The 24,460-nt window shown below is 49.1% G+C and overlaps 1 protein-coding gene across 1 annotated transcript in view; it reads left to right on the top strand.

Moving 5' to 3' along the window:
• The window catches only part of gabra3 (gamma-aminobutyric acid type A receptor subunit alpha3), a 120,026-nt gene that overhangs the window by 68,327 nt on the left and 27,239 nt on the right, over nucleotides 1–24,460 (top strand). Inside the window, exon 5 of the mRNA XM_064349549.1 lies at nucleotides 13,238–13,458. Within this exon, the coding sequence (XP_064205619.1) occupies nucleotides 13,238–13,458 (221 nt within the window). The remainder of the gene's footprint in view (nucleotides 1–13,237; nucleotides 13,459–24,460) is intronic.

Here is a 24,460-nt window from a genome sequence, read left to right as displayed (position 1 = left end):
TGTAAGGTCCGCACTGGCTTTTTTCTGTCAGCCTGCCCTCGCTGAGTTACAGTTTTAGTTTATTATCTGAGGTACAAACTCATTCCCTCTGTGGCTTATTTGGCTAAGGTAGTGAGGAAGTCTTTTTCTCTGGCAAGCAATCTTTCTTCGGCAGTAATTGGTCCCTTTCAGGGTTTCACAGTTGCATTTTTTGTCGGGCGGAAGAAGAAAAATAACAACGGGAAACCAAACAGAAACGGTGTAAAGGTCGTCTAAACTGACAAATTACGAGTGGGGGTGAAATCTTTTGTTCCTGTCAGTATGCGCGAGCACGCTCTCTCCATCCATCACTCAGTTCCTCCTCAGGGGGCCGCGTCCAGCAGATTAGTCACTCCAACTAAAACTCAGGAAATAAAGCAGGGCAGGGAAAGGTTAACTGGGAATAGAAAAATTCCAATTATGGGGCCGGGGTTTGCCTGGGATGAAGCCTGAAGGACAGGCCTGCTCTCTGCCACAGTGACTTCCTCTTTAGTCTGACGTCTCTGCCCGTCTCAAGTTCGCTCTCCACCGCAGTCTGATGGTGCTCCAGTTAAGGATGAATAAGCATTAAAAAGCTTTGCTCTGTCTAGAGCAGATCACAGGAGTAAGTGGCTGAGTTGGTTTTCACATGAATTTAATGTATCTTCAGCATCCAGTTCTCTGTGTTTCTTTGTTTTTAAAACAGAAGTGTGCACATTTTGAGTTATGAGTGAGTGATTTTGCACCAGTTGTCTTATTGATGGCTGATGATGATGATGACGATGATGATGATGATGATGGTGGTGCTGCTGTCAGGCTGGATACGCCGTGCTCGCTGTGGGGGCTGATGTGTTGTGCTGATAAACGGTGTGTTCATACGCTCCCTGTCTTCATCACGCAGACCTGCTGGGCACAGGTACTGAGACCATTTAGACTGTCCACCGTCATGACCAGTCCAAATCAAGAGCAACGAATATGAGCAGGACCCAATGCCCTGGGTACAGCGGGAGGAGAATGATGAGTCTGGGATATCAGTGTGTCTGGGGATGGAGTCCCTGCCCAGGCGTTCCCTGTCTGGACTATTCGCAGGTAGATTTCCTACCTGGGGATGCGCAGCCTATCAGTAATAGGTCAGGATGTGGGGGGCGGTGCGTCAGGGTGCTTTGCCCGTCTGCTGCGTCCTCTGGGTGGTTTTTATGAGGCCAGCAGGTTTCAGCAGAAAGAGCGGGCGGTAAACACACTCTTCATCAGCGTAGCAGCGCACGGTCAGCTGGACCTCAGTCGTCGTTACCTCAGTCCTGCCAGACTGTCACACACAGACCTCCTCATCGATTGGTCGGTTGTTTCTGAGAATTTGCGTGTCATTGGGCCAGAGTCCCTCCCCCGCGCTGCGGGGCGCTCAGAGCCGTGATGAAGAGGCCTTGACCTCCACAGCGGCGAGTCTGTTTCCACCGCGCTCCAGAGGACTCATGTTGCCTGGAGACGATGAGCGCGTCTTCGCTGGAGGGGAGCGGCGGATGTTCTGACACGGCGGAGACGACGGTGTGAAACTGATCCCGAAGGCGGCGCATGATGATGTCATGAGTGGTGTGAGGATCTTAGATCTGCGTCTTTATTTAGCAGATGAGATGACCCAGGGAGAGCGCTTTGACCTTGTGGTTGACCTTGATGAGAGGCTGTGGCTTGCAGGCCCCATATGAGGCCTGCCAGTAGACTCTGCATTCGGCCAGCAGCAGACCCTGTGTTCAGTCCCAGTAGACCCTGTGTTCAGTCACCAGTAGACCCTGTGTTCAGTCACCAGTAGACCCTGTGTTTGGCCAGCGGGTCGGAAAACATCCGCTGCAGCTCCTTGGAGCATCGCTGTCAGGTGTGAATCATCCAGATTGACTTTGAGGAGACATTTAATCCATATTGAAATCGGTACACTTGACTTATCTGAAAGAACATGCGTGGGCAGAGTGATGTTTCTATTGATGTGCAGCATAATTACTGTGTGACTAACGACCCTGCTGCCCAGGTAGCTCTACAGAGCAGCAGATCAGTCAGACGCTGCCCAGGTAGCTCTACAGAGCAGCAGATCAGTCAGACGCTGCTCAGGTAGCTCCACAGAGCAGCAGATCAGTCAGACGCTGCTCAGGTAGCTCTTCAGAGCAGCAGATCAGTCAGACGCTGCTCAGGTAGCTCTACAGAGCAGCAGATCAGTCAGACGCTGCCCAGGTAGCTCTACAGAGCAGCAGATCAGTCAGACGCTGCCCAGGTAGCTCTACAGAGCAGCAGATCAGTCAGACGCTGCTCAGGTAGCTCCACAGAGCAGCAGATCAGTCAGACGCTGCCCAGGTAGCTCTACAGAGCAGCAGATCAGTCCGACGCTGCTCAGGTAGCCCCACAGAGCAGCAGATCAGTCAGACGCTGCTCAGGTAGCCCCACAGAGCAGCAGATCAGTCAGACGCTGCTCAGGTAGCCCCACAGAGCAGCAGATCAGTCAGATGCTGCTCAGGTAGCTCCAGAGAGCAGCGGATCAGTCAGATGCTGCTCAGGTAGCCCCACAGAGCAGCAGATCAGTCAGACGCTGCTCAGGTAGCCCCACAGAGCAGCAGATCAGTCAGACGCTGCCCAGGTAGCTCTACAGAGCAGCAGATCAGTCAGACGCTGCTCAGGTAGCTCCAGAGAGCAGCGGATCAGTCAGACGCTGCTCAGGTAGCCCCACAGAGCAACAGATCAGTCAGACGCTGCTCAGGTAGCCCCACAGAGCAGCAGATCAGTCAGACGCTGCTCAGGTAGCCCCACAGAGCAGCAGATCAGTCAGACGCTGCTCAGGTAGCCCCACAGAGCAGCAGATCAGTCAGACGCTGCTCAGGTAGCCCCACAGAGCAGCAGATCAGTCAGATGCTGCTCAGGTAGCTCCACAGAGCAGCAGATCAGTCAGACGGGTTGGAGTTCAGACTGCAGGGAGCTTCAGGAAACATGCAGCCTCATAACCAGAGTGGTGCCTCCACTATGGTTAACTATGCTTATACCTTACTATAAAGGCATGGTTAACCATGGTTATTTATACTTTACCATACAGGCATGGTTAACCATGGTTATACTTTACTATGCAGTTATGGTTAACCATGGTTATACTTTACCATACAGGCATGTGGTAAACCAAATTTAACCAAACAGTTAACCAAATTTTATATTTCACATTTATCATTTTATGTTATCTAAACCACAGAAACAAATCAACAGGTTCTGTGATTTAGTATTATATGTTTTGAAAGAAAAACTGTATTTTGAATAATTCATAAAGCCAACACCGCGCTGATTATGCTGGCACTTTGTTTGTAATGCTCAGCAGGGGCTGCTGATTGCTAAGGGGGGACACTCTGCAGGTAACATGCGAGTTCAGTCTAAACGCTGCAATCAATGAAATGTGATAAAGCTGCATTAGCTAAGTGCATGTGCAGTGTAAACCATTTACTATATAGTAGTGTTAAACTTGTGCTGAATTTTAAAACCCGAGATTGTACGCACACTTTTTGTATAAAAGGAGATGTTTGCTTGAATCACACTGCCTCCAAATGTGTTGTGCCTGTGAGCCTGAAATGAAAAACTGTCCGAACACATCGGATAACGTGTGGGGGGGGGAGAGAGAGAGCGAGGGGGGGGGGGGAGAGAGAGAGTGGAGAGGGGAGGGAGAGAGAGGGGGGGGGAGAGAGAGAGAGAGGAGGGGGGGGGTAAACTGACTGCTGTTTCTTCATCCATGAGAGTGAGAGGTCCCAAACATTGACTATCAAAGTGAAAGTATTTCTGTTTTTATTTTGTATGTAATGAAAAAAAACCTATTTTAATTCCTTTACTAGGTGTGATGTTTTTGAAAAATCAAACAAACAGGTTCTATCCTGGTCAGGTTTACTTGTGTGTGCTTTCTGTGTGTTCTGCATGTGAGAACACAAAGTTCTCCTCTCACCATATTCACATTGTTAAAATGTCTGGTATTAATGAAGATCTCGTTGCGCCACATCACACATTAAAATGTCTGTAAGTAAAGAGTAAACTGTGCTCTAAGGCTGCAGCAGGCCGTGAGCCTCCCCATGCAAATCACAGCTGAGTAATGGGTCCACAGGGCTCTCACAAAATGGACACAGATCAGCTCTGTGGCAGACTAGCCCTGTTTTCTGATCACATAGGTTTTGTTTTATTGCTGAATATTTCATGTGAAATGCTTGTTCAATGCTGAATTATGAGGAAACAAGTCAAACAAGCCTGTTATATCTGATTATTATTGGATGTTTTCCTGTTTGATATTGCATTTGAGGGAGCATCAAATAGAACTCATTCCATACATTCATTTTGATGGTGCATAACTAATTTCTAAGATGTTTCATGAATATTAAACATGAGACAAGATTTCAGATAACCCCTTTTATCAATTAAATTTGGCAGCATGCTCTGGCTGTTTTTAAATGGAAGGTGTCTAATGCATTCTAATTCTCTAGCAAGGAAGATAAGCCTTCTTTACACACTATTGATCTGTCACTGTTTCTGGTGAAACAGGCTTGTTTAGCCGTTTCAATTTAATCCAATCACTTGGACTGGTGGAGGCATTCTGCTGTATGTGAACTGTCACATTCATCCCATCGTATTCTGATTACAAAATAACAAAGAAAAAGTTTTCGATTCTGTTTCAAATGAGTATTTTTATGTATTTAAAAAAAGTTTGGCACTGTATTGCGGTTCATTTTTAAGCTTTCTATAATCCCTATAACTTTTAAAGTACTTATATTTCAGCCTTTAAACGGGACTCTTTCTGAAATGAGGCTGCAGCCTCCAGATGGGACTCTTTCTGTAATGAGATGTTGCTGAAACCCTGTGTGCCGTATAATAATGAAGTGCATGTACAGTATCTGCAGGAATTCCATGGCTTTAGATGGATGAATATCTCATGTGGTGCTGGGTGAACTTTGTTCTGACATTAAAAGGCACATATCCACGGTTAAAGTGAGCATGCTCACGGATGGAGCAGCGATTTCCTTTGGCAGTTTGTCTGTTGTTCCTCCTCCACTCTCTTTTATTACCTTTTCAAGTGCTTTCCCCTGGGAGCTCACCATCTTTCTGGCTCTGGAACCGGAAGACAAACAGAGATGTTTGGACAAACTCCATTTAAACAGCTCATTTGCATGCTCCCCTTTGTGTACAGTGGCAGGTCAGTGCCCATAACATCATTTAAATGGCACCTCATTTTAGGAAGACTTGATTTGACCTCATAGACAGTATCCTCATTGCTTTGCTGAAATGTCTGTCCTCCACTTCCGATGATGGGGCTGTCAACTGAGTCTGTTTTGTTGTGGCCAGCTAACTTTATGGAGCTGATGATTCAGAAGGTGCGTCACTATGGAGTGAAAAGTTCATCACTGTGGTTACTGAAGGTTGTAAAGTACTATAATCTCCCTGAATCTTTTAGGTTTGTCTTTTTATGTTTTAATACATGCACCATTTTGTAAAAGCATTCAGGAGTTAGTTTAGCATAGCTTATAATATGGATATAAATTTATCTGTGCAAATATTACACTGAAGTGACATTGTTTCTCAGACTACAAGGCTTAATAGACTTTTTATTGTAGCGAACATACACCAAAATTAAAGGAATATCTTGCCAGACTTAATTAGGAGGAGGAATGATGATGCTTCTTGTTTAATTAAAAGCCTCATGCCACTGAGACTACTGTCAGCAGAACGTATCAGCACCATGGGAAATGCAGTTCATTTGCCACTGCAGAACGTATCAGCACCATGGGAAATGCAGTTCATTCGCCACTGCAGTGCGTATCAGCACCATGGGAAATGCAGTTCATTCTCCACTGCAGAACATATCAGCACCGTGGGAAATGCAGTTCATTCGCCACTGCAGAACATATCAGCACCATGGGAAATGCAGTTCATTCGCCACTGCAGAACGTATCAGCACCATGGGAAATGCAGTTCATTTGCCACTGCAGAACGTATCAGCACCATGGGAAATGCAGTTCATTCGCCACTGCAGAACGTATCAGCACCATGGGAAATGCAGTTCATTCGCCAGTGCAACCATCGTTGATTGAAACCTTTATGGTTCTCTTATGTGGGGGAAAAACTGTATTGGACAATGCGATTTGTTGTACGGTTTTTGAGTAATGTGAGTCTCTCAAAAACAATTTCCTGCTATTCTGCCTTACTATACTCTGTCATGAAATTTTGGTCAGCACTTTCTTTCATGGATATTTGTCAAAACCCTCCTGAAACTTACACCTGGGTCTAAGAACTTCCACGATTCATTCCCACCAAATCGTAAATCGCTTACTTTATTCACGCCGTGTTGAATTTTCATTTGTGTGTTCTACCTTTATAATTGTGTACATTTCATGCCACAGTTTCAAAATGTTCTGAATATCAGTCTAGAAAGTTTTTTTTTACCGCTTTCAATGTTAAGATGAATGCCTTATTTATATATTTGTACATTACCTAAATTAGTGCTGTTGCTCATTAAGTTCATCATAACCCACTTCTGTGCAGTGTTAATTGAACATTTTATTCTACAGTTCTACAGAGAACTACTTTTTTCAGTACATTATTGGTTCTTTTTATTTTTTATTGCTAGTTAGAAGTCCTTCATTGCAGATGGGATTCTAAAATCAACAGGAATCCCAAAGAATGTAAAAGCTGTTTGGTGTTTAAGGGTATCTAACCCCTAACCCTAACCCTAACTGTATGGGGTTTAAGGGTATCTAACCCCTAACCCTAACCCTAACCCTAACTGTATGGGGTTTAAGGGTCAGCCAGAAGGTGCTTTCTGGACCATGTATTGTTGTTCCTCGGACCGAACGTGCTGCACTGTGCCAGTCTGAGTCATTCCCATGCTGGATCTCCCAATGTGGCAGGTTTATACTGCAGGAAGGGTCATGAGGGCAGATACACCAGAGTGCATAAGTATTTGGACAGTGAAAAGTGACACAATTTTTGTTGTTTTGCCCCCTATTTTAGTAGAGGGAAAGTGATTTGAAAAATAAACATAATCTGATATAAGATCATAATATTTAGTACTTGGTTGCAAATCCTTTGCATACTGTCCAAAGTACAATGGACAGTGTTAATTAATCTCAAACAGGCTGCTTATGAGTCCAATTGGGACCATATGCACTCAATAACAGCTGATTTAAAACTGAGCGTTTGGCTGTGTGGGAGGAAATCATAGTCTGGTCTCACAGCTGAAGGCTGGTCTCATAGCTGAAGGCTGGTCTTATAGCTGAAGGCTGATCTCACAGCTGAAGGCTGGTCTTATAGCTGAAGGCTGGTCTTATAGCTGAAGGCTGGTCTTATAGCTGAAGGCTGGTCTCACAGCTGAAGGCTGGTCTTATAGCTGAAGGCTGATCTCACAGCTGAAGGCTGGTCTTACAGCTGAAGGCTGGTCTTATAGCTGAAGGCTGGTCTTATAGCTGAAGACTGCTTTCTTTATGTCTTTTAACCTAAATTTTTAGCTTTAGCCTCTGTAGGCTAATCTTTCATTTCCCTGACAGAGGAATCGACCTTCACTGGACAGAAGCACTCTTCCCTTGGGAGTACGCTTCAAATGTCCTGCTTTCAAAAAGTGTGCAATTTCCAGACCTGTTTCCTCCCATCCTCATGAGAATGAGAGTACGCTGCCACTCCCCCCCCCCCCAGACCCTAAGCCTGCCGTCCTGAGGGATGTACTGTACTGGCCAAATGCTCCCACTAACCGGCACTCAGAATTCTGAGTCCTGTGATGAGAGGAGTTTGGAAAGGTCAGTGCATGCCACTTGGCTAGTTTGTGTGTTTGTGTGTGTTTATTTTCCTTCTGAAGCCTGTAGATGAGGAATCAATCATTCTCCCCTGGAGGGGAGCCAGCAGGCCCAGTGCAGGCCTCCCAGCCCAGCCCCCTGGGAATCCGCTCCAGTTCTTTGGATCATTAAATTAAATCCCACATTGAATCGGTGCTAATTTGCTTTCATTAAAAGAGGTATGCATTTCTTCACCTTGAGTTTCTTATTCCCAACAAACCAACCCGGCATATCCAAGCTTTATACCGTGAGTTTGTGTCTGTCTTATTAAGTTTGGATAGATGACTGGGAGGAGCTTGATGGGGTTGAAGCCTTTTAAAAATATAATAAAAGCATGATTACGAAGTCATCTTTAGAAACATGAGTTTGGAAGTCAGTGATTAATATTCAAGTGTTTCCTTCTGATGCAAACAGTATGAAATTGAAACAACTGGCTTGTCTTCTGTATGATATTTCATCTCTAAAATAAGAGAAACTCCATCTAAAATACATATGTGTGTTTCTCTCTTCTTTATGTTTTGTTTTGGTGCTTCCGCTGGGCTTCTGGTTTCATAATTAGAGTGTTCCATGTGCTGTAATTGATTCAGACGAACAACTTAAAAGGGAGAAGCTAAATTCTTAAAGGATAGTGCCAAAGACTAGGGAGTAGGCAGGCACTAATTGTGTACAGGAAGTGAAGTGTAATTAAGTCAGAAAACAAAATAGCGGGGTTTAAGATTGTACAACTACTGGAAGAGGCACCATTAAATATACTTTGAAATGCAAAGTGTTTATTTTTGATGAAGAAAAAAACTGTGTTTTGTTCATGGGCTCGTGTGATTTTTTTGTCAAGATTTTTGGCAGAAAACATGACTCTACTGTAATTGGATTCTTGACTGGAATCTTGCATAGGGTTTTGAATGGGATCTGGATTGAGATTTAGACTGGGATCTGGATTAGAATCTGGAATGGGATCTGGAACAGGATTTGGACTGGAACTAGAATGGGATCTGGATTGGAATCTAGATTGGATTCTGGACTGGGATTTGGATTGGATTCTGGACTGGGATCTGGAATGGGATCTTGATTGGGATCTGTAATGGCATCTGGAATGGGATCTTGATTGGGATCTGGAATGGGATCTTGAGTGGGATCTGGGATGGGATCTTGATTGGGATCTGGAATGGGATCTTGATTGGGATCTGGAATGGGATCTTGATTGGGATCTGGAATGGGATCTTGAGTGGGATCTGGGATGGGATCTTGATTGGGATCTGGAATGGCATCTTGATTGGGATCTAGAATGGGATCTTGATTGGGATCTGGAATGGGATCTTGATTGGGATCTGGAATGGGATCTTGATTGGGATCTGGAATGGGATCTTGATTGGGATCTGGAATGGGATCTTGGTTGGGATCTGGAATGGGATCTTGAGTGGGATCTGGAATGGCATCTTGATTGGGATCTGGAATGGCATCTTGATTGGGATCTGGAATGGGATCTTGAGTGGGATCTGGAATGGCATCTTGATTGGGATCTGGAATGGGATCTTGATTGGGATCTGTAGAAAGGCCCTGGAGCCGCGGGAAATGGCACTGACTGAGAGACGGTTGCCCTCGGTGACCTCAGACAGCACAAACCTGTGTTCCTCAGCGGGTTGTGTCTGTCCCCAGAACATGTCCCTCAGTGCTTAATGGTGGTAATGGTGATGAAGAAGGGGAGCTGACTCCATTCTCCTGTTTCAAATGCACACTGATAGGTGGGGCAGAGTAAAAATTGTGTGCTTGTATGCATGTCTTCAGACACAGTATCTGTCCCAGGAATTTTCTTTCTGTGCTGCAAACCCACATTTGGATGCCAAAACAAGGAAAATGAAAAACCAGAGAATCCGATTTCTTTTCCCTCACAGGGACTGAGCTCAAAGCTCAGCTCCTTACTATCATTCAGCTCAAAATCACCACTTCTTGTTTTTCAACACAGGAGATGATTCCTTTTAAAAAAAAGATTTTAACCCTCTCCTTCTCCTAGCCTGAGGCTGGTTTAACCCTCTCCTTCTCCTGGCCTGAGGCTGGTTTAACCCTCTCCTTCTCCTGGCCTGAGGCTGGTTTAACCCTCTCCTTCTCCTGGCCTGAGGCTGGTTTAACCCTCTCCTTCTCCTGGCCTGAGGCTGGTTTAACCCTCTCCTTCTCCTGGCCTGAGGCTGGTTTAACCCTCTCCTTCTCCTGGCCTGAGGCTTGTTTTCCCAAATCATGCTGCATGCTGCCATTTGGCCCTATAATCCTCTCTTGCTTTGAGTCTGTTATGTCGTTATGTCAGTGAATGTCAGTGAGTGAGAGAGAAGTGGGAAATGTCCGTACTTAAAGTAAAGTACGATTCAAAGCCCTGACCCTTGCCTACACTGCCGCCAACAGGACAGCCCCCATCTACTTGCAGGACATGACTCAATTCTATGTGCCTGCTCGACCACTCCGCTCTGCAGCAGCAGGGCGTCTTGTAACCCCTCCCACCCGCCCAAAGGGATCACAGAGCTTCTCCACCCTAGCTCCCCAGTGGTGGAACAAACTCCCCGTCCCTCTCCGAACCTCCCCCTCACTATCCATCTTCCGCCGTGGCCTGAAGACTCATCTCTTCAGACTATACCTAGAATAACCACCACCATGCTGTGTATATATATTAAAAAAAAAAAATAAAAAAAAAAACCCTTTTTTCCTTGTCACTTGTTACATGTTGCCCCATCCCTGCACTTCTTGGTAAATTGTATTTGTCCTAATACTCTAGCTTAATCTTCTGCCTAGTTTGGCTTTGCAGATGTTAGACCAGGATAGTGTTCATTGTTCTCAGCTAGAAATAGCTGTACAAAATAAGTAATTGTACCTTACTGAACCCGTGTTCAGCAGTTGTCTACGATCATGAAAAATGCACTTCTTGTACGTCGCTTTGGATAAAAGCGTCTGCCAAATGAATGTAATGTAAATGTAAATGTAAATGCAAAGTCCACAGCCTTTTTCTTACATGGATTACAGTATTTTTAAGAGATGTAAAAAGAAATTCCAACAACTGGCGTTTCATGCAGTTGGGGAGAAGATTTTAAACAAGAAGCAATGTGTGGTTAACAGACTGAAATAGCCCAAAGATATACAGGATTTAGTGCCGCAGTTCCAGAGAGTCTTTCCATCTATGAGCAAATAAATAATGTCAGCTTCCATTTCTGCTGTCATATCGTGCTGATGTGTGGACTCTTAGTCTATTAGGCGATGACAGTGAAGGGCCCGTGCAGGGCAGGCGGAGATAGAGCGGCCGCCTTCATTACCATTCCCTGGCTGAGTAAACAGCTTCTTCTCTGCGATCAGCATTCGCAGGATACGGGAGGAAAGCATCCGGGGCATGTCCTCACGCTGCCTTCCTGTGTTTCCAGAGCACGTTTGGAGTTGCCCGCGGCGACGCGAGTCATGCCTGTGCCCCCCCCCCCCCCAGACCCACATCAAAGGGTCTTTGAACAAGATGGCGGTGTTTCCGTGATGGTCTTAGCGGGGGGGTTGGGAGCCTAATGCATGCTCAGAGCAGCGCGTACAGCTGGTATAGACTGCGTGAGACCCTGTCTCTTTAGGGGTACACTGGTATAACAGACCCTGTCTCTTTAGGGGTACACTGGTATAACAGACCCTGTCTCTTTAGGGGTACACTGGTATAACAGACCCTGTCTCTTTAGGGGTACACTGTTCTAACAGGCCCTGTCTCTTTAGGGGTACACTGGTATAACAGACCCTGTCTCTTTAGGGGTACACTGGTATAACAGACCCTGTCTCTTTAGGGGTACACTGATTTAACAGGCTGATATGGCAATGGCAGCCTGCAAAGAAAGTGTCTTTAATTTAGTTTCATATGCTACTGGCATATACACCCCCTTCCCCATGTAGCAGCAAGGGAAGAAGTAGGCTGGCTTACTTCTCCGTATGTAAATACAGAAAATACCACCTACTGGCTTTACATACTTGATTTGAGTTAATCTATCATAAATGGATTTTATTTAATCTATCATAAATGGATTTTATTTAATCGTGAAAGGAAATATTTTTTCTACCCAGGAGGTGATTTAGTTTTCAGAAAAGCTCTTTACCCCTGCCAGCTTTGTCTAACCCCCTGCAGCATACCGTACATCTAGCACCCCCCCCCCCCCCAGCATAGGGGCTGAGGCTGGAGGGGGCTGAGGGTGATTGAGACTGATCGGGGCTGAGGCTGATTGAGGCTGGTGGGGGTTGATGGCGGCTGTGGGTGATTGAGGCTGGTGGGGGCTGAGGCTGATTGAGGCTGATTGAGGCTGGTGGGGACTGAGGGTGATTGAGGCTGGTGGAGGCTGAGTCTGATTGAGGCTGATTGAGGCTGGTGGGGGCTGAGGGTGATTGAGGCTGGTGGGGGCTGTGGCTGATTGAGGCTGGTGGGGGCTGAGGGTGATTAAGGCTGGTGGGGGCTGAGGCTGATTGAGGCTGGTGGGCTGATGGGGCTGAGGCTGATTGAGGCTGGTGGTGGCTGATGGGGCTGAGGTGATTGAGGCTGGTGGGGCTGAGGCTGATTGAGGCTGGTGGGGGCTGATGGGGACTGAGGGTGATTGAGGCTGGTGGGGGCTGATGGGGGCTGAGGCTGATTGAGGCTGGTGGGGGCTGAGGCTGATTGAGGCTGGTGGGGGCTGATGGGGGCTGAGGGTGATTGAGGCTGGTGGGGGCTGATGGGGGCTGAGGGTGATTGAGGCTGGTGGGGGCTGAGGGTGATTGAGGCTGGTGGGGACTGAGGCTGATTGAGGCTGGTGAGGGCTGAGGCTGATTGAGGCTGGTGGGGGCTGAGGCTGATTGAGGCTGGTGGGGGCTGATGGGGGCTGAGGGTGATTGAGGCTGGTGGGGGCTGAGGGTGATTGAGGCTGGTGGGGACTGAGGCTGATTGAGGCTGGTGGGGGCTGAGGCTGATTGAGGCTGGTGGGGGCTGAGGCTGATTGAGGCTGGTGGGGGCTGATGGGGGCTGAGGGTGATTGAGGCTGGTGGGACTGAAGCCAGGAAAGAACAACCACAGGGCAAAGTAGGATTTTGCAGTAACATCAGTAGCATCATTAGTGTGTTTTGCCCGTTTTACATTTTTCAGATGAGTAGTTCAATTAATTGAGAATTGGCATTAAAAGTCTGTTAGATTTGTAAATAAGATGATGCACACCTAGTCATTAAAAAGGTGCAAATCAATGGCAGATAAACATTCCAAAAGGAATATTGCACAACCTCTGCTCTTTCAGTTTAACAAAATGCCATCCACGTTTCTTCACCCTGATGAAGACATTTCATTTTTAAAAATTAAATTAAGGAGCAAAGAATGTGCACTCTTCCTTCTCTCAAAGATAAATGAGCGAAATGAATCTGTTGTTGTGTGTAATGATTCCTTCATGCTCTCCGTCTCTCCCCAGGAGTACACGATCGATGTGTTCTTCCGGCAGAGCTGGAGGGATGAGAGGCTGAAGTTCGATGGACCCATGCACGTCCTTCCCCTCAACAACCTGCTGGCCAGCAAGATCTGGACCCCAGACACCTTCTTCCATAACGGCAAGAAATCTGTCGCACACAACATGACCACGCCCAACAAACTCCTGAGGCTGGTGGACAACGGAACCCTGCTGTACACCATGCGGTGAGTCCCCCCGCCATATCGCTCCCACGATCCACTGCTCTGTGTGCTACAGGCCTCATTGTGATGATCCTATCTGAGGCTGCTATGGCGGGTATCCAAGGAGATCAAGCTTCATATATCACATTTAATCCTCTGAGCATATTTTTAAGATAGGGACTTTGCCCTGACGGGACAGGGGAAGGGTTCAGGCCTAATGTGTTTTTAATGATAGGGATTAAGGTGGACTGTGGAGAGGCAAGAGGCCACCGCACTGGGCCTGTACTGACTGTACTGACTCTGCACTGACTCTGTTCTGACTGCACTGACTCTGTTCTGACTGCACTGACTCTGTTCTGAGTCTGTTCTGAGTCTGCCATACTGGCACAGGTGTGTGATTAATGAGGCTGGCTGCTGAGTGGTTCCTGCTGTAGCCAGGAAATGTGTGAGATAATGCCCCCAGCAATCAGACGGGATCTGCGGAGGAAGCAGCTTGGGTGCGGGGTGGGGGGATGAGGGGATGAGGGGTGGGGATGGTGGGCCTTCACATTTAACAGTAACCTGTGTTATGGAAAAATGCAAAAAAACTTTTTTGTTCACTTTATCCCAGAAATATGCTTTTTGTTTCAAAGTTAAAGTGCTTAGACAGAGTCCTCCTAAAAGGGCATTTCTGATGTGAGCGTAATGGCTGTGGGCAGCTGTGGAGGTGAGGGCAGGGCAGCTGTGGGCAGCTGTGGGGGTGAGGCCGGGGCAGCTGTGGAGGTGAGGGCAGGGCAGCTGTGGGCAGCTGTGGAGGTGAGGGCAGGGCAGCTGTGGGCAGCTGTGGAGGTGAGGGCAGGGCAGCTGTGGGCAGCTGTGGGGGTGAGGCCGGGGCAGCTGTGGAGGTGAGGGCAGGGCAGCTGTGGGCAGCTGTGGGGATGAGGCCGGGGCAGCTGTGGAGGTGAGGGCAGGGCAGCTGTGGGCAGCTGTGGGGGTGAGGCCAGGGCAGCTGTGGGCAGCTGTGGAGGTGAGGGCAGGGCAGCTGTGGGCAGCTGTGGGGGTGAGGCCGGGGCAGCTGTGGAGGTGAGGGCAGGGCAGCTGTGGGCAGCTGTGGCGGTGAGGCCAGGGCAGCTGTGGGGGTGAGGCCAGGGCAGCTATGGGCAGCTGTGGGGGTGAGGCTGGGGCAGCTATGGGCAGCTGTGGGGGTGAGGCCGGGCAGCTATGGGCAGCTGTGGGGGTGAGGCCGGGCAGCTATGGGCAGCTGTGGGGTTAGGCCGGGCAGCTGTGGGGGTGAGGCGGAGCTAGGGCAGCTGTGGGGGTGAGGGGCCAGTGGGCAGCTGTGGGGGTGAGGCCGGGGCAGCTATGGGCAGCTGTGGGGGTGAGGCCAGGGCAGCTGTGGGCAGCTGTGGGGGTGAGGCCGGGGCAGCTGTGGGGGTGAGGCCAGGGCAGCTGTGGGGGTTAGGCCGGGGCAGCTGTGGGGGTGAGGCCGGGGCAGCTGTGGGGGTGAGGCCGGGGCAGCTGTGGGGTGAGGCCGGGCAGCTATGGGCAGCTGTGGGTGAGGGGAGCTGGGGCAGCTGTGGGGGTGAGGCCAGGGCAGCTGTGGGCAGCTGTGGGGGTGAGGCCGGGCAGCATGGGCAGCTGTGGGGGTTAGGCCGGGGCAGCTGTGGGGTGGGGTGAGGCCGGGGCAGCTGTGGGGGTGAGGCCGGGGCAGCTGTGGGGGTGAGGCCGGGGCAGCTGTGGGGGTCAGGCCGGGGCCCTCGGGATCCTGCTGCTGTTCTACGGAATACTGCAGCTCGGTTCCTCCATGCTAATCAAAACGTTTAAATAATAATAATAATAATTTTACTTACGTAGCGCTCTTTGGAACTTAGCACTCAAAGGGCTTTCTAAAATAAGATATTAAAAAATGATTTTGTGTGGAAGCTCTTAAGTGTGAGAGTTTAAGATCTTACACACTGCAGCACGCAGGGGACTGGTAAGCGCATAATTAGGTGTATTCATGTGACACTCTGAAGCACAGTCTGTGTTTCCCTGCATATCACCGGCTGTAATGTTGACACTTCTGCGCCTGTGGAGCACATGATAAATTTATTAAGAAAATGGTGTATTGCTTTTCGCTCGCATGGAATCCCACCCCCACCCCCCCTTTTCCAATTTCACCGCTCGCCTTCGAATGTAGCACCTAATGTATTTCTTTCCCTGTCAGTAGCATTAACACTTCGCAGAAATGCATTCTGCCGGAGTAAGCACTTCTGCAGGGGTGTGAGGGAGTTGGGGGGGGGGGGGATCAATATGCCAGGACACAAAAGGAGCTGTGAGGTGCCGTGTGCGGTCATGTCTGTGGAGCAGACCCCCACTCCCTTTACTTTCCTGCCCTACTATTCCTGTCTGTTCTCTCCCACTTTATTTACCTCCCTGCCATACTGTTCCTTTCTGTTCCCCTCTGCTTTTACCTTCCTGTATGACTGTTCTTTTGTGTTCTTATCCAATGTTTTACTTCCTGTCCTAGTGTTCATTTCTCTTCTCTCAGCACCATGTGTGTCTCATCAAACCTTTTTCCATTCAGTCTACACTTGAATTTAAACTTCACTTACAAATAAATGCAAACATGGCGTTTTTCAGCACAAGCATAGTTTACCGAGTTCAGCATCACCAAAATGAACTGCAAAAAAAAACTAATGCTTGCGTTTATTTCAGACTCAGAGTCAAGGATGCGTGTAGTTTGAGATTAGCTTGGTGGTATTGAACTGAACAATTGATTTTGGCCTATTGTGAATCCCGTTGAATATTTTTTTCATTATTCAGGGTTTTTCAACTGTTGGATGGAATTAGAATTACCATTATTACTCACAGACGTGTTGCTGTTTTTGAGGTATTCTATTTCTCTTGCATAAACAGGCATTTTTAGGGGTCCAAACAGCAGGTCCAAGGGCTCTTCAAATTTGATGACACGTGGCACAGTTACGTGGATTACTGTGGGAGTATTTTGCCCCTGATTGGTCACTTGGTGGCGCTATAGTCATGATGCATGCATATGCGTCAGTGGGAACACACCCTTAGGGGGCTGGGGCCCCTGTGTATGGGTTAGTGGGAACACACCCTTAGGGGGCTGGGGCCCCTGTGTAAGTGGGAACACACCCTTAGGGGGCTGGGGCCCCTGCGTCAGTGGGAACACACCCTTAGGGGGCTGGGGCCTGGCAGTGGGACACCTTGGGGCTGGGCCCTGCTTAGCAGGACACCCTTAGGTGGGCCTGTTTTAAGGACACACTTTGGGCTGGGCCGTTTAGAGAACACACCTTAGGGGGCTGGGGCCCCTGTTTTAGAGGGAACACACCCTTAGGGGGCTGGGGCCCCTGCGTTGGCGGGAACACACCCTTAGGGGGCTGACGATGAGCTGAGGAGAGCCCGGTGCTTCCATGTGGGCCTGTATTCTCAGTGCTGATCAGTGACCTGCTTCCTAACTGGATGGTTGATGATTAATTAAGGCTCCGTTGAGCTGCTGAAGGGGGAAAGAAACATATTTTCAGAGCTGCCGTGTGGATGCTCGATTAAGCATTCTGCTCGTATGGAAGCAGATGAGTAGGTCTCATTCTACGGAGAGTGACTTTGCGTCATGTCCAGCGCTGTGTGTGCTGGTCAACCAAGAAATGGTGAGGCACATCCAAAATGGCTGCCGTGCCTCACCCAGGAGGAGCTGCACATTGGTGGGCCTTGAGCAGAGTTTCCCTTCTTCCCCACAAAGTGCTTTGGGAACAAAAATGCCATCCATTGTGTTTATTATTTTTGCCACTTCATAGATGCCTGAATACAATAACAAATTCAGAATTGAAGACCCTCTGGTTTAACTGTACTACATTTCCTGTGCTCTGAAAATGTAATTGAAAGAATAAAACAAGCGTTAAGTCTCAGGTGAGACTGCAGGATGTGGTGAGTTAGTTTTTTAATCTTTTATTTGTTCAGTAGACCCTCCTGTATCTGAGCTGGCTTGCATGGCGTGCCTGGCACCCGTTAAAGTATGTTTACTGGAGCGAATTGGGTTAAGGATACACTGGCAGCCGTACTCCTGGGAAACGTGCAAACGTCTGTTTACAAGCCCAAGCCTGGGCGCAGACCCCCCTGCCCCCCCCCCCCGATATGAAGGCTGTTTGCTGCGCAGAGAGGCTCCCTTAAGAGCCACAGCCATACACAGCCCTTATGCTTCAGCTTCAGAAAAAAGATGTTTGTTACACACTATGAATTATTAATGCACTGCAGGTGAGGTGTGAAATACAGGGTCCCTGCACATGGGGGTCCCCCCCCTCCCAGCTGCGTGTAACTGCTGTTTGTTAGCCTGTGATTGGCTCAGCTGTGTGTAGCTGCTGTTTGTTAGCCTGTGATTGGCTCAGCTGCGTGTAGCTGCTGTTTGTTAGCCTGTGATTGGCTCAGCTGCGTGTAGCTGCTGTTTGTTAGCCTGTGATTGGCTCAGCTGCGTGTAGCTGCTGTTTGTTAGCCTGTGATTGGCTCAGCTGCGTGTAGCTGCTGTTTGTTAGCCTGTGATTGGCTGGGCTGTGTGTAGCTGCTGTTTGTTAGCCTGTGATTGGCTGGGCTGAGTGTTGCTGCTGTTCGTTAGCCTGAGATTGGCTGGGTTGAGTGTTGCTGCTGTTCGTTAGCCTGAGATTGGCTGGGTTGAGTGTTGCTGCTGTTCGTTAGCCTGTGATTGGCTGGGCTGCATGTAGCTGCTGTTTTTTAGCCGTGATTGGGTCTGCTGCTCAAAGCGGCTGTTTGGCAGCCTGTGATTGGCTAAGCTTTGTGTAAATGATGTTTGTTAGCCTGTGGTTGGCTAAGCTAGGCGTAACTGTGCTTTGTTATCCTGTGATTGGCTCAACTATGTGTAACTGTGCTTGTTACCCTGTGATTGGTTCTCGGTTAGGGTTAGGGTAGAGCTGGGAGCTGGGATTGGTGAGGGTAGAGCTAGGAGCTGGGATTGGTTAGGGTAGAGCTGGGATTCTCTGTGTGTGGTGGTGTTTGGACCGAGCCCTGTGCTCCCTCTGGGGCCACGGCTCATATGTGCGTGTGTGTGTGCGTGCGTGCGTGTGTGTGTGCATGACACAAAACAACAACAGCAACACTATCCCAATCCTTGCATTTTCTATATTTTATATATGCTCTTGGAACCATTTTGGATAGATATTTTTTCCTTCATTTTTTTGGGAAGGACAGAAAGCACAGAGCTCAGCGCTGTGTGATTCATAACTCAGTCTGCACACACTAAATGACTGTTTTTTTTATTACTGCCTTATCTCCAGAGAGGAAGCAATCATTTTATAGATGTTTAAAGTCCAGTCCAACCAAATAATCTGCAGCTCGCCCGCATTCTCTGACTGGGATTTGAAAGGTAGGGCTGAGTTTCGCTTGCAGTTGCCTGAAACCAGGCCCAGAGCCTGTTAGCCGTGATGCGGGGAGGAGGGGGTCGCTCCGTACAAAGGGCACGATGCTCACCTCGTTTGGCCAGGCAATGAGTGGCACATGCAGTGTTCACTGTGTGATTTTCTTTAAATTAGGATAGCGGCATATTTTCAGCTCAGGCCAATTAAATACATTTTTAAAAACACCACCACATTCATTATCGCACATGCATTATCACACGTCCAGGCTTATTTCTGGCCTCTGGAACACAAAGCGAAGACGTTACTGCTGAGGATGAAGTTGGAAGGGCTTTGGACGTGATTCAGGTCTCCATTAATGCTGCTCGCGTGTGTTTGGGCTTCTGCAGGCTAGTCGCTGGCTTCGCTGTACCGCCTGCACAGTGTTTTGGTTGCTCCTAAATGTATGTAAGCAGAACGCATGGACACTGTGAGTGTCTTGCCAATAAATGTAAATGTCAGTGGTAAATTATATTGATCGAAGTGAATGTCATTTATGATAGAAGGCCTTGTTGTTTTCGCAAAAGCATCATGTATAATTTTGCTCACTGCACCTTAGCCAGATGAGCATTTAAAAATGTTTTCTGTCAACGTAATGAATGAAGAGTTCATTTATACAGCATATATATTTATTGTTTTAGCTCCAAAATATGCAGTATATAATGTATTGCAGCCTTTATCAGACCTCACCTTTGCTGGTGTAATAACTCAAGCATTTGCTCCCTTCTTGGGGAGCAGCACAAATTAATCAGGGAGGAGAAACAGGAAGCAAGCAGCTGCTGCTTTGAGCTGTCACTGAGGAAGAGTCACTGAGGAAGAGGCACGCTTTAGCCGGATTCGTTCTGAACTGAAGCATTTTTGAAAAAGCGTTTTATTTTGGTTGCTTTACCTCTTGTCATGTGGAGACATTATTTGGCTGTTTCCAGGCAGATGTTTCTGCCCTTGAATGGATCACAGTGGAAGAAAACATTCAGGTTGCTTCTCAAGTGCACATGAAATAAAGCCCTTGTCATGGTTCCTAAGCAACCAGACCCTGACGTAGATTAGTGAAATAAACTGGTCCAAGTGCCCATCCTGTATTCTGGAGTTCTCTAGTTTTTTTGTCCTCGTTCACACCCTTCTCCTCCTGGTGACAGAGAGCCGCAGCTTCGCTCTGCAGTAGCAGCAGCACATTGCTTGTTTGTTGTACGCCTATACTTTACAATTCACAGCATTTCTACAACCAATAATTTGATAATTACTGGAATTTTCTCTGGCTGATTGCCATCTACATGCAGCTCATCTTGGCCTTGTGTTTAGGTAGCATCATTCAAAATGAACCAATCAGAAAAGCTTTACCTCATTTTTATTATAATTTTTGGGGGTGGGGGGCTGGAGTGTAAGGCCCCAGGGCGTTGTACTGGATACTGTGGGCTGGAATGGGAGGGGCGCTCAAGAAAGGTCTGCCCCCCCCCACATCCCTGATCTGCTGGCGGGACAGGGGTGTGTTCTCATGGGGGAGAGCTTCACTGCGAGCCCCCCCCCTCCCCCCCCCCCCCTCATTCAGACAGAGACGAGGCGCTGTGGACCTCGGGTGCAGCAGCGCGATCGATGCACCTGTTTTTTGGGATGCGGATGTGGTGGGAGGTGGGGGGGGGGGCTGGGGCGTCTGGGGGCAGTTCCCTGGCTGGCGGGCCACACAGAATCTGCAGGAGACCCATTAATTAACGTCGACTGCAAAGTGCTTCTTTTCCTGGGAGTGCAGTTCATTTTCAGGGCCCAGAACATCATCACCATCATGTCTGAGGATTACCCAGGAGGTAAAAGGCTTTATCTCACTAAGCGCATAAGGGTGGAGGCAGGGAGGAGACAGGGTGGAGACAGGGGGAGGCAGGATGGAGGCAGGGTGGAGGCAGGGTGGAGGTAGGGAGGAGACAGGGTGGAGACAGGGTGGGTACAGGGGGAGGCGGATGGAGGCAGGGTGGTACAGGGTGGTACAGGTGGAGGCAGAGTGGAGGCAGGGTGGAGGTAGGGAGGAGGCAGGGTGGAGACAGTGTGGGTACAGGAGGAGGCAGGGTGGGTACAGGGTGGAGGTAGGGAGGAGTAAGGGTGGAGACAGGGTGGATACAGGGGGAGGCAGGGTGGTGACAAGGTGGGGACAGGGTGGGTACAGGGGGAGGCAGGGTGGAGACAAGGTGGGGACAGGGTGGGTACAGGGTGGAGACAGGTTGGAGGCAGAGTGGAGGCAGGGTGGGGACAGGGTGGAGGTAGGGAGGAGAAAGGGTGGAGGCAGGGTGGAGACAGGGTGGATACAGGGGGAGGCAGGGTGGAGACAAGGTGGGGACAGGGTGGGTACAGGGGAGGCAGGGTGGAGACAAGGTGGGACAGGGTGGGTACAGGGTGGAGACAGGTTGGAGGCAGAGTGGAGGCAGGGTGGGGACAGGGTGGAGGTAGGGAGGAGAAAGGGTGGAGGCAGGGAGGAGACAGGGTGGAGACAGGGTGGGTACAGGGGGAGGCAGGGTGGAGGCAGGGTGGGTACAGGGTGGAGGCAGAGTGAGACAGGGTGGGTACAGGGGGGAGGCAGGATGGAGGCAGGGTGGGTACAGGGTGGAGGCAGAGTGGAGGCAGGGTGGAGGTAGGGAGGAGGCAGGGTGGAGACAGTGTGGGTACAGGAGGAGGCAGGGTGGAGGCAGGGTGGGTACAGGGTGGAGGTAGGGAGGAGTAAGGGTGGAGACAGGGTGGATACAGGGGGAGGCAGGGTGGTGACAAGGTGGGACAGGTGGGTACAGGGGAGCAGGTGGAGACAGTGGGACAGGTGGGTCAGGGTGGAGACAGGTTGAGGCAGAGTGGAGGCAGGTGGGGACAGGGTGGAGGTAGGGAGGAGAAAGGGTGGAGACAGGGTGGATACAGGGGAGCAGGGTGAGACAGGGTGGGTACAGGGGAGGCAGGGTGGAGACAAGGTGGGACAGGGTGGTACAGGTGGAGACAGGTTGAGCAGAGTGGAGCAGGGTGGGGACAGGTGGAGGTAGGAGGAGAAAGGGTGGAGGCAGGGTGGAGACAGGTGATCAGGGGAGGCAGGGTGGGACAAGGTGGGACAGGTGGGACAGGGAGGCAGGGTGGAGACAAGTGGACAGGGTGGTACATGGAACAGGTGGCAGAGGAGGCAGGGTGGACAGGTGGAGAGACACTCGGATGGCTCTCTCACCACTGGTACTTCCATGAGCACTCAGACTGCTGGGTTACTCTCACAGGAGCACTCAGAGACCGCTGGGTTACTCTCACAGGAGCACTCAGACTGCTGGGTTACTCTCACAGGAGCACTCAGAGACCGCTGGGTTACTCTCACATGAGCACGTCCATCCTGTCCTCGGGGGTGTGGAGGTGGATAGAGCCAAACACTTCCCATCTCATCTGCACTGTTTGCGTAAAACACAGCTCCAAGCCCCTGCAGCCCGTCCTGAAGACGCTTCCTTTGGTCTGGGTTCTGACCTTTTCTTTCTTAGATGCATACTTCTGTACCTACATATTTAGTTTATTGTATCTAAGAAAGCATTTCAAATAGCGCAGCTGCCTGGCTTTGCCCAGTGAAATTGGCACCATATAAAGTATTGGCTTGAATGGCTGGCAGTGCTGTGGCTGAGGGAGGTGTGTGCAAACAGCGTGTCTGTGGATGGGCCATATATTACACGCTAAGAAAGAGCGATGGGCCATTAAAGAACTGTGTGCACTTGAGAGTGGAGGAGCGGGAGAGAAATATGAGATTAGAGGGCTTCTCCGGGGGGAAGGCTGAGGGGCGGCTGCTGTTTGGAGCAGAGCCTGGAACAGAGAGGCAGCCCTGCTGCTGATGAGGCTGATCTGCTCAGGTCATCCAGGAAGCCATTTGATGAGTTTCACTGGGTCAATAATAATCAGCTTGAGCGGGGGGAAGTGTTGAGCGTTTTTCTCTTTGATTTTATTTTTCCCTGGAATGGGTGCAGAGGTGTAGAGATGAGCTGCCCAGGCCTGGGTGATGATGGGAATGTAGGACTGGGACCTGCTGAGCAAGAAACTGACAAACACAGGACCTGTACCAAACACAGGGCCTATGCCCAACACAGGGCCTATACCAAATATACCATACCTATACCTAGCCCCAACCATACCAGTCGCAGGACCTATGCCCCACACAGGACCTGTACCAAATATACCTATACCTAACCCTAATCATACCAAACTCAGCTCTCAAACACAGAACCCATATCAAACACTGACCCCAAACACAGGACCTATACCAAATATACCTATACCTAACGCTAACCCTAACCATACCAAACAGCACCCAAACACAGGGCCTATACCAAACACAGCACCCAAACACAGGGCCTTTGCCAAACACAGCACCCAAACACAGGGCCTATGCCAAACACAGCACTCAAACACAGGGCCTATACCAAACACAGCACCCAAACACAGGGCCTTTGCCAAACACAGCACCCAAACACAGGGCCTATACCAAACACAGCACCCAAACACAGGGCCTATACCAAACACAGGGTCCAAACTACAGCATGACGGAATTCAACAGAGCCTCTGTTTTCGGACTGGGTTCGAGTTTTCTATTAAGTAAAAATGAATTCGTATTTTACGTTTTAAATGTATTTTTATTTAAAGAAATAAACTTATTTTAACTAATTTTGCACATCTCTTTCTAGTTCATGTGCATGAGCCCCTAACTTCGCAGTGGATGAAATTAAATAAAAAATTTAGGCAGAACTTCTTAAAATACCAAATGTGTCAGGAACACCTCATTGTGGAAATATTATGACCTTGTTCTGACAACAGATACAGAGCTCACTGGTCGTATACCATAGGGCTTGCTGTGCTATTTTGACCTACGACAGCAAGAAGACCTAACTTAGAGATATCGTCCAAGAATTAGTGGAAACTTTTCTGGTGGCGAAGGCTCTAGTGAGATACGTAGGCTAAAGCAAATGGGTCTGGTAAATCAGCTGATAAAAACTGGATGTGTACTGTGCTTGATCGCTACTAGCCAATAAGACAAATGGTTTATTAGCCTTCCACACTGCTGTGCTGATGGGCCGCTGTGCCTTGGTCCTTTCCCATATGGAAGTAAAATATAGCCAACTGCGACATGGTAATTATTGCTATAACTCGCGCGCATAGCTGCTGAGCAAAGAATTGTAAAACCGCGTCTGTAAGTGATTTCTGTTTCGGATCGGGTTCGATTTTCAAATTTAGCAGAACCAGCCGGGCAGGGTCAGGTTGGGTCTCAAGGTCTCGGGTATGGGCTGAGTTCTGCTTCAATTTCATGCCCATGCAGACCTCTGCAAAACACAGGGCTACAGGACCTATGCCAAACATAGGGCCCAAACACAGGACCTACACTAAATGCAACACCCAGCACAGGGCCTATGCAAAACACAGGGTCTATGCTGAACACAGCACCCAAACACTGGGCCTATACCCCACATAGGGCACACACACACAGGGTCTGGACCAATCACAGGCAGCAGAGTCAGGGCCTAGACCAATCACAGGCAGCAGAGTCAGGGCCTAGACCAATCACAGGCAGCAGAGTCAGGGCCTAAACCAATCACAGGTTGCAGAGTCAGGGCCTAGACCAATCACAGGCTGCAGAGTCAGGGCTTAGACCAATCACAGGCTGC

Source organism: Anguilla rostrata, chromosome 9, assembly GCF_018555375.3.
Source record: "Anguilla rostrata isolate EN2019 chromosome 9, ASM1855537v3, whole genome shotgun sequence".
NCBI classification, from domain to species: Eukaryota; Metazoa; Chordata; class Actinopteri; order Anguilliformes; family Anguillidae; genus Anguilla; species Anguilla rostrata.
This window is presented reverse-complemented; position numbering and strand designations above follow the sequence as displayed.